At 37.6% G+C, this 10,456-nt stretch overlaps 1 protein-coding gene across 4 annotated transcripts in view; it reads left to right on the plus strand.

Annotated features, from left to right (window-relative positions):
* The window catches only part of LOC123676240 (AT-rich interactive domain-containing protein 4B-like), a 28,144-nt gene that overhangs the window by 6,615 nt on the left and 11,073 nt on the right, over positions 1-10,456 (plus strand). For 2 of the 4 annotated variants that reach the window (XM_045612027.1, XM_045612032.1), the window contains exons 10-15: positions 104-393; positions 562-737; positions 819-1,032; positions 7,857-8,339; positions 8,680-9,458; positions 9,517-9,768. In XM_045612027.1, coding sequence (XP_045467983.1) covers positions 104-393; positions 562-737; positions 819-1,032; positions 7,857-8,339; positions 8,680-9,458; positions 9,517-9,768 — 2,194 coding nt within the window. The remainder of the gene's footprint in view (positions 1-103; positions 394-561; positions 738-818; positions 1,033-7,856; positions 8,340-8,679; positions 9,459-9,516; positions 9,769-10,456) is intronic. The other 2 variants (XM_045612039.1, XM_045612048.1) reach the window with 2 other exon arrangements.

Consider the following 10,456-nt stretch of genomic DNA (forward strand, 5'->3'; position numbering starts at 1 on the left):
AACTTCATGGCTCATTTTTAAATTTTGAACTTGTGGAAGAACATCAATGCCTTCTGCACTTTTATATAAATAAGTATTACATTTCTTTTGTTGTCCTCAATAGATATGATGAATGGATTAGGATGGCAAGAATAGCAGAAAATTTGAGTGCTACCACTAAAGCTAAAAAAATAAAACATAATATCAGTGGTAGTAGTAGTCCTGTAACGAGCAAAAGCCCTTCTATAAGTGCTTCTAAAATTATAAAAAGAAAGAGAGGTCCTTCAGATAGCAGGAGACCTTCTACTAATGAAACTCCTAGATCAACTACACCTTTGAGTTCGACCTCAAATTCCAGCAGACCTAAAACTCCAGCTACTCCTGCTACTAGATCTTCAACAAGAAGTATCAGTAGTAAGTATAATACATAAATAGAAATAGGTAGTCCTTATAAAGGGTTATGTATCAAATGATATTTTACTTTTGAGGGTAAAGAATTTCTGTGAAAAAAAGTTTTCAAAATTTGTTAATGTTTTTCAATATGTTTATGAATTGTTTATAATGTGGATTTTAATTCATTAGAACAAAAGAGAACCAGAAGAACTTCAGTTCAAACAGACACATCTGTTCATACCGATACAGAATCACCAGCCACTGAAAGCGAAGTAGAAGAACTAACTAGAACTAGAAGTGGTGGAAAAAGTGATGAATCAGAAATCAAAGTATATAAAAAGAAAATTCAGCGTATCCCTACTATGGTGAGGCCAATTTCTGAAAATTTTTAATTCTTGTTTCCTTTAAATTCCAAGTAACATAATACTTATCAAAATAATTTCAAGCACAAAATGAGAGTGAAGCCAAGAGAAGATGATGATGATACAGAGAAAGAAGAAGATCAAATTGTGAAAGAAAGAGTTATGAAACGAACCAGAAAAGTGAAAAGAACACCTGATAAGTCCAATGATGAGAGTGATGAAGAAAGTGGTAATCCTCCTAAAGGTCGAGATTTTGACCTCAACCAAATCAGATCTGAACTGAAAGGGTTCGCTAAAGGTAAGAATACATACAGGTGGATTTTGAAAATTTTTCATTGTTCATCATTTTATAAATTCACATCGTGTACAGATGCTACAACAGTGCTCCAATATAAACTAAATTTTCATAGTTATCCACTGAGAAATATTTGCTCTGTATCAGTAGGCGAAACTAATGTGAGTTATTTTTTCATCCTGTATAATTTTTGTTCTGAAAATTGCTCTGGTATTCGAAAGATAATTTGATGAGTAGTTATTTGGGGTCAGAATTTTGTTTTGGTATCGGAGTATATCGTCTTTATATTGTTATCAACATCTGGGTTGAACCTTGTGTTAAACGTGCGGATTTTTCATTCAATACAACATAAAATACGGGGGGTTTCCAACAAATCCTTCACTCCTCTGTTCATTTACCTCTGTTTGAATTCCTCTCTTATACTCGGCCTCTTGTGTATGTCATTAGAGTCTCTCTGACCGGCCACAGCAGAGTGAAGATTGTTTTTCCTGTGTCTTGATTCCCCTCCATACAAATTTTATAATTTTTTTTTTTTTTTTTTTTTCTTCTTTTTCTAAATGTCTCAACCACAATCGAGCAACCCGTCAAGGCACCTACGTAGTGCCTCTTCCTCTTCAAGTCGAGATCCAGGGCTGGAGGCAACTCAGTTGAATCAAATTCTGTCTAAATTGTCTGTACTGGACACTATCGCGGAGGATGTCGCTTCGATCAAGTTGGCTCAGGTTGACCTGAGCAAACAAATGTCGGCTTGCTTGGAGTCGATTGAAGCGCACAGTAATATACTGAGTCAGCATACCACCATGTTAGAAAAACACCATACTGAAATTGAATTACTTAAGGACTCTAATCACTCTCTGAATGATGAAATTACAAATTTGAAGTTGAAATTTGATTGTGTGGATGTTGGTGAGATGAGGAACTCATTGGAATTGCTAGATGTTGAGTTGAAAAATTGGAGAGCCAAAACAGCCGCTGAAGTAGGTACGCCACCTAAAGTCAACGCTATCGATTCCGGTGAGGTCCTGGAACGTGTGAGGAGAGCAAACAACATTCTTATCCGAGGTTTACCTGAGACCAATGGCGACGATACTGATAGATCTATCATCCTGGATGTTGTGGGCAGGTTGGATGTCACTGCGGTTTCCGAAGTTTCAGCTGTTGGTCGTGTTGGTGTGGTCAAAGATGGGTATCCTAGACCTATTAAAGTAGGATTCAGGGATTCTAGTCATCCTCGTAGAATACTGAGAGATAAGAAACTCTTATCTCAGCATCCAGACTATAAAAGTTTGATCATAACGGACGACAAAACGCCACAGCAGTATAGAGAACTTCAAGCTGCTCGAATGGAATTGAAAGCAAAACGGTTGGCAGGTGAAACCGATCTAACCATTAAATACATTAAAGGCATGCCAACTATTGTGGCGGTGAATACAGCGAATACACGGGAACAAAAAAACTAGAAAGACATCTAATTGAATGGCCTATCATATACTCGAATCTTGCTTCCTTACCTGCAAAATTTAATGAACTACTTGTCTTGGTTCGAGAAATGCGCCCATCTCTCATCTTTATTACAGAAACTTGGCTTCACCCTGGGATCCCTGATGGTTGTTACAAAATACCTGGTTATTCTATCTATCGTAGTGACAGTGTAACTACCCCTGGTCATGCGGGAGTATGTACATATATTCTTGCTGACATTTTGAAATCCTATAATGTGACTGAATTTTCCTTCAATACACCGGGCCTAGATAATATTTTTATTGATATCCAATCGAAAGATATTTCACTTAGTGTAGGCTGCATCTATCGTCCACGCGCTTCTATATATGATCAACTGATATTTGACTATTTAGAAAATATGTCTTCAAATAAGAAAAACGTGATAATTACTGGGGACTTTAACTTCGGCGATATTCGCGAGTGGCCTCCGAAGAATCTGCCTTCACATGGCTCTCCTGCTTTTCGCTTTGTTGAGATGTTGAACAAAAGTAACTTTAATCAGGTTGTCAATGAGGCAACCAGATTTAGAATAAATCAGACCCCTACCACACCAGATCTGATACTTGTTGATGATATTGAACTATTATCCGACGTACAGTATCTTCCACCAGTGGGAAAGTCTGATCACCTTGTGTTGTCGACTAAAATTCAATTCCATACGTGTGAGAGAGCAGCGGTTCAGGAGAGGAAGATGAAGCTCACCGACTACGAGAAGGTTAAACAAATACTCTCGGAAATAGACTGGTCTACAATCCTGGATGGAACAGATGTGGATGTTATGTGGAATAAGTTCCACAGAATTGTTTTGGATATTGTAAGTAGGTGCACAACTGAAAAAGTCATTAGGTCTAACCCCAAAAAACCATGGATTGACGGCAGAATTCTTGGAATGATCAGGCTCAAGAAGAGGTTGTGGCAGCGCTACAGACGGAGTCGTGCAACCCATGATTTTATAAATCATCGACAGTATTCAAACTACCTCTCCTCAACAATTCGCGAAGCCAAAAAATCTTTCGAGGGAAAACTAACACAGGCAAAAAATAGGAAAACATTTTATAGGTATGTTCGAAGCCAACTCAACTCAACCGTATCTTCGCCAACACTACGTGAAAACGACACCCTACTGACTGATCACGAGCGAATAGCAGAGATCTTCGCAGAAACATTTTCTGGAAACTTCTCGAGTGAACCGAATACTCCTTTGCCTCGAGTGAGAGCACCAAGAAATGGACACAGTTTAAGTGAAATAAAGGTGGATGAAGGAATTGTGGAGGGGCATCTTCTCAGTCTTGATGCGAACAAGTCTCCAGGTCTTGATGATGTCACGTCTACTTTCCTCAAGTTATGTGCTCCATTTGTCAGTTCACCATTGACTAAAATCTACAAGCTCTCACTCTCAACCGGAACTCTGCCTGAGTCTTGGTCTTACTCTTCTGTAACTCCTATTTTCAAAAAAGGAGATAAACATTGTCCTCGGAACTATAGACCAATCAGTTTAACTTCTGCAGTGCTGAAGGTTCTCGAGAGAGTCATCTCCTCAGAACTTCTGGAATTTCTGCTGACAAGCTCGGTTATTCCTAAAGAACAGCATGGTTTTATTCCGGGAAGGTCTATTTTAACCAATCTGTTGACATGTGTTGATACGTGGACTGTTGAATTAGATCGTAAGAATCCGGTGGACGTTATCTATCTGGATTTCTCCAGCGCATTTGACAGGGTGCCGATTAGAAGGTTACTTCATAAAATGGAACACTTTGGTGTTCGAGGCCGTCTACTTGGCTGGATGGAGACATTCCTTTGCGGACGTTCCTTTTCGGTCAAGGTTGGTGCTGCGCGCTCTTCATTCAGGCCAGCTTCGAGTGGTGTTCCTCAAGGCTCAGTTTTAGGCCCTCTACTGTTCCTGCTATACGTCTCTGAGTTGCCCAGCCTGATATCATCCACTAGTGCTTGCTATGCAGATGACATGAAATTCTTCAACAACCCGTTTGAATTTAGTGGTGTCCTACAAAATGATTGTGATGCCATATTGAGGTGGACTGAAGAATGGATGTTACCCCTCAATCTCGCGAAGTGTCGAGTGTTACATCTTGGTCGAAACAACCCCAGAATGAAGTATTATTTAGATGGATATCTGATAGAATCTTGCGACTCGCATAATGATTTGGGTGTTGTAGTGGATAGCAACCTAACATGGAGTTCACATATATTGCACTGTACAACCAAGGCCAAGAAATCCCTGTACATGGTTCAAAGATGCTTCAATCGGTGTAGCTGTCAGACCTTGTCTTCTCTATATAAGACTTACATACGTCCGATACTAGAGTTTGCTGGACCGGTGTGGCATCCTACTTTCAGGCAAGATGAACTTCTGTTGGAGCAGGTGCAGCGGAGGGCGACCCGGATTCCTTTTGGCAATGTAAGACCAAGTTATGAGGAACGGTTATCCATGATGAAACTGGATAAATTCACAGACCGAAAACTTAGGGGCGATATGATCACTGCTTTCCGAGCTATAAGAGGGTTCTTTGGAGTGGATTTATCCTCGCTTTTCACTTTCAATAGGAATCAACTGAGGGGACACCACTATAAATTGAGGAGAGAGCAATTTTTCATCCGAGGACGGGAATATTTCCTAACGAACAGAGTGTTCCTGCTTTGGAATGGGCTACCCTCCGGGATAGTGAACGCTTCTAGTGTGAACGTCTTCAAGAATAGGTGGGATGCGTGGAGGCGTGAATGATGATTGGCCAAGACATTTTCTTTTGTTTGTTCTTTTTTCTCAACTTGTGATTTTTTTTTTTTTTTTTGTTGGGGAGAATATTTATTAATTTTTTTTATTTTCTGTTTACAGGAGTGTGAATTTTTTTATTTTCCTTTGCATTGAGTTATATAGATTTGTCTCAACTCATTTGTACACTATAATAATAATAATAATAATAATAATAATAATATATCTCTGAAGTTATAAAAGTTATATCAGTTATAAATGTTTCAATAGTATAGAACAGGAACAATAATGGCATATTGGGGCACTCACCCCGATCAAACCGTTGTGCTCAAGACATCCCAAAACAAGAAATTTTAATAGTCGCACACACCATTACTGGTATAGTATATCCAAAGACACTTGGAGGAAGCCAGAATATTTCGATTATACAAGTTTCCAGCAATTCATTTGGGGCCAAAAACTTATTGCCTAACAATAATCAATGAATCATCTCTGGAACCAGAATGTGTCGATTTGGTTGTTTCTATTGGCTAAAATAGTCCACGTTCCGCCGGGTGCCGATTTGTTTACTTTCATTGGGTGCAACTTTTCATAGACCAGTGTGGTCCGTAGGGAGATAAGTGAAATGGGCATTCGTACTCGGATTTAGTTCGTTATGCAACTGATTTTTTTTTATTTGAATAAACCATATTCAAAGACACTTGAAGTAGGCCAGAATTTAAAATGCATGATCAATCATCACAATCTGTGGTACAAGTAAATTTTACATAAATTGTTCAGTATGTCTTTCATTGGACATAAGACTGTTTTATCTAATTTTCAATTCATAATCTTGTCTGATCAATAGTTTTAGGTTTATTGTGATAAACAATTAATTTCAAGCATTCACGTTAAAATTAATTGAGGCAGGAGACAAAAAACTTTGTTGAGATAGTGAATATCGAAATAATGCAGTACTACATATCACATAAAAAGTTGTTTTTGATTTTTTCATGGATAGGTTATCTCATCATCTTCGCCAAATGAGAATGCATTGATTTTTTTCGTTCTGAAGATTTACATATTATGTTTCCTTTTTAGTGATATTCGTAGTCCTGTGTCTGTGTAACAATAATGATAACTGTTTTTTATACCTCTTATACATTTCAGGTGTGTGAATAAGTCTTTCCCGTTTTTTGTAAGAGATGGCGCCACCAATACTGTGCGAGTATTTAATGGTTACATATGTCATAATCAAAGCTTATTCATCTGTCAACAATTCCACACTAACACATTAGTTGAAATTTTTTCGCATCATAAATTTTTGAAATCGTGAAAATGTCGAAATTTGAGCCGAGTCGACGTCATTTGCGGGAAGTTTCACTTTATTGGTTCAATTTGAAGAAATCTGCTGCCGAGGCGCATCGGTTGCTTCAGGAAGCTTATGGAGAAGGTTGTGTCGATGATTCAAGTGTTCGCGGATGGTTTCGACGCTTCAAAAGTGGCGATTTCGACGTGGAAGACAAGGAGCGTTCCGGGCGGCCGCAAATCTTTGAAGATCAAGAATTGGCGACTTTGCTTGATGAAGATTCGTGTCAAACGCATGAAGAACTTGCTGAAGCATTGGGAGTTGACCGAACAACCATTTCCAAGCGTTTAAAAGCCTTGGGAATGATCCAAAAGCAAGGAAATTGGGTGCCGTACGAACTGAAGCTGAGAGACGTCGAACGGCGTTTTTTCACTTGCGAACAGCTGCTTCAGCGACATAAAAGAAAGGGTTTTCTGCATCGTATCGTGACTGGCGATGAAAAGTGGATCCGTTACGATAATCCGAAGCGAAGAAAATCATGGGGACTACCCGGCCATGCATCATCATCGACGGCCAAGCCAAATATTCATGGCGCCAAGCTCATGCTCTGTATATGGTGGGACCAGCTAGGTGTGGTTTACTATGAGCTTCTGAAACCGAATGAAAGGATCACAGGCGAGGTCTATCGACGACAATTGATGCGTTTGAGCCGCGCACTGCGAGAAAAACGGCCACAATACTCCGACAGGCACGACAAAGTTATTTTGCAACATGACAATGCTCGCCCACATGTTGCACAGCCGGTGAAAACATACTTAGAAACGCTCAAATGGGAAGTCCTACCCCACCCGCTGTATAGTCCAGACATTACTCCGTCTGATTACCATCTCTTCAGATCGATGACGCATGGCCTGGCTGACCAGCACTTCCATTCCTACGAGGAAGCCAAAAAATGGGTGGATGACTGGATAGAGGCCAAACCGGTCGAATTTTTTCGCAACGGGATTCGTATGTTGCCAGAAAGATGGGGAAAAGTTGTAGCTAGCGATGGCCAATACTTTCAATAATTCATTTGTAACCATTTTTTCACAATAAAGGCTCAAAATTTGAAAAAAAACGGGAAAGACTTATTCACACACCTGATAACTACAGATATATGTTAATGACAAGTTATATTTATATTCCATTATTATCAAATCAAATTTTTTCTAACATAAATTCGAATAGAAAAATTAATTTGGCACTACAGTGTTTTTGGAAAAAGAAAATTTTTTACAATTCACTGAGAATTGTATCTCTTTTTCTCAGCTCTACCTTTGAATTCAGTAGATAGTGCAGATAAGGACAGCTCTTCTGATGACTCGGCAAAACCTATGGACATTGATGTTCATGTTACTGCGGAAGAAGAAGAGGAGGAAGAAGAAGAAAAGGAATTAGTAAAAGTTGAAGAGAAAGATATTAAACCATTGGAGAAGTCTTCCAGTTGTGAAGATATCTATGAATTCAAAGAACCAGAGCCATTTGAGTTCGAATCTAGATCTAGTTTAGGGGAAGATAAGAGTAAGAAGAGACTGAGTCGATTTTATGATGATTTGGATAAATCACCTTCCAAAGTTGTAACTCCAAAATTCCCAAAATTGGACTCAAATTTGGAGCCTGATAAGAAAACTCTCAGGTCACCTGTTAAAATCATGAATTTTGAAGAAGAAAATTCCATCAGGGATGTTACACCAAAAAAAGAGACTGCAGATCTATTTGATAAATTAGTGGAATCACCCAGCTTCAATATGGGTGAGTTTAATAATTTGATTCTTTGTTGAAATAGCGAAAAGAAAAGAAAAATAATAATTTTGCCATATCGTTTCCAATAATAAATCCTAACTCAGTCTTTAACCAATCCTGAGATTTTCAGTGTTCATTTAGAAATGTGTAACTTAATGTAACTTATGTGAAATTAATCTTATACTTAGTATCTGGCAGTGGTGTTTGTATCTAGAATTCATCGTTCCAAAATTTTAATCAAATATTCATAGCTCCAAATCTATTGCTGTGTGATGTTACAGTGTTGTGTATTTTCATAGGTATTTACACCTCCATTGCCACTGAATGCAGAAATTTTGTTTTATTCCAGGCAAAACAGCAGAAAAATCAGCTGATTCACCTCCAAAACTGGAAGTTGAAGAAATGACAGAATTATTCAGAGAACCACCTGAAATAATAGATGATTGTAGTGGGGATATGGAATTGTCTGATACCGAATCTCAAACTCAGCCAATTTTCACCGTTCAAAGTGAGGAAGTTTTCTCTGACGCTTTCACCAAGTCTTCATCTGAACAGAATACTTTAGACTTGGAGTTTTCTAAATCTGAGGATAGAAATGTAGATGAGGACATACAGGCTTCTATTCAAAGAGTTATTGAACAAACATCTACTGACGATGACACACAAGACGCTTTGTTACAGGTTGGTTTACCAGTTACAAGTTATCAAGTTATAAAACAAGAGCAGGTGATTTCTCCACTGGTATTATCAGAAGTTGTGACTGTTTGTGAAAAATCAATTATTGTTGAGAAGTCAAATGATGTTGAGGAAAAGTCAGCATTTAGCATGTTGAAGCAATTACCACCAGTTGTGCATCATGTTGATAAAGAGAATCCTATTATTTTGGAAGCAGGAGATAGCCAAACAGCCGATATTTGTCACAATTCTATGCAGGATGAAGATGAATTTGAATCGAAATCAGTTGATAAGTCCACACTATCAAATATTGAAGATTTCAAAGAAGTAGAAATGGTAATAATTGAAGACAAAACAAAAGAAGAAATTAAAATTGAGGAAATCAATGATGAGGAAGTGGTATTGAAAGAAGTTCATGAAGAAATTAGTGAGAGCTGTAGTATCGAACCAGATGTAAGCTTTGAAATTTAATATACTGACTAGGTTTACTAATGAATTAATTCATTTTTAGGAGATGGTGATAATCGAAAATGAACAGGAAACTATAGAATTAAAAGTCGATGTTGAAGAAACAGAAACTGTAAATGTGGTCCAAAATCCAATTTTGACTCCACCCAGAGAAGAATTATCATCAGAACCAAAGAAACGGAGGAAAGTCATCAGTCGCCCATTTATTGAATCCGATAGTGATTCTACTGATTCCGATAACCTCATAATAGCTAGATCTGATGATGAATCTCAATCAAACTCCACTTTAGATAAGGTCAGTTCTGATTTTTTTTATCACTGGACTAATACACTTTCCTAATGAACGCTACGTAATATTGAATAATTTTTGTCATGATTTTGTAGAACTCTTCCAAAAGTAAAAATATAATTAATTCTTCTTCTTCATGTGCCCTGTCAGTTTTGTCCGACGTTGGCGATCACCATTGAGAATGCTTCTATAATTAATAATTAACTATTGAGAATGCTGCTATAATTAATAAATAATAAAATTTTCGGTGAATTTTCTATGAAGGTAAAGGTCTCTAGTTCCAAAATTTCTAAAATGCATTTTAGACCGTCACGAACAACTTTGTCTTCCTGCCTGTCCAACTGTATGTGTGTCTGCACATTCTTAACTTTTCAACCAGTTTCAATAGAATTTGATAAATGGTATTCAGTTTGCACCATAGATATTTTCCATAGGAATTTTACCTCTTCTAGATAGAGGGGTACCTGGATTTTGGTAATCCAGGGTGTGGATACCGGTTCAGTTACATATAATATATAATACATTTTATAAATAGATATCAATTTTTTTTCTTCAAATATTATCAATAAATATGCAGAAAATCGTATGAATAATAGTTGTCATATTTTTGGACAAAAAAATATCCAACTTCAAATTTCATCATAAAATGTGATCAATATTTCATTATGTGAAAATTTCAACGTTCATGGTGGAA

The sequence above is a fragment of the Harmonia axyridis genome, chromosome 1 (assembly GCF_914767665.1).
Source record: "Harmonia axyridis chromosome 1, icHarAxyr1.1, whole genome shotgun sequence".
Taxonomy (NCBI): Eukaryota; Metazoa; Arthropoda; class Insecta; order Coleoptera; family Coccinellidae; genus Harmonia; species Harmonia axyridis.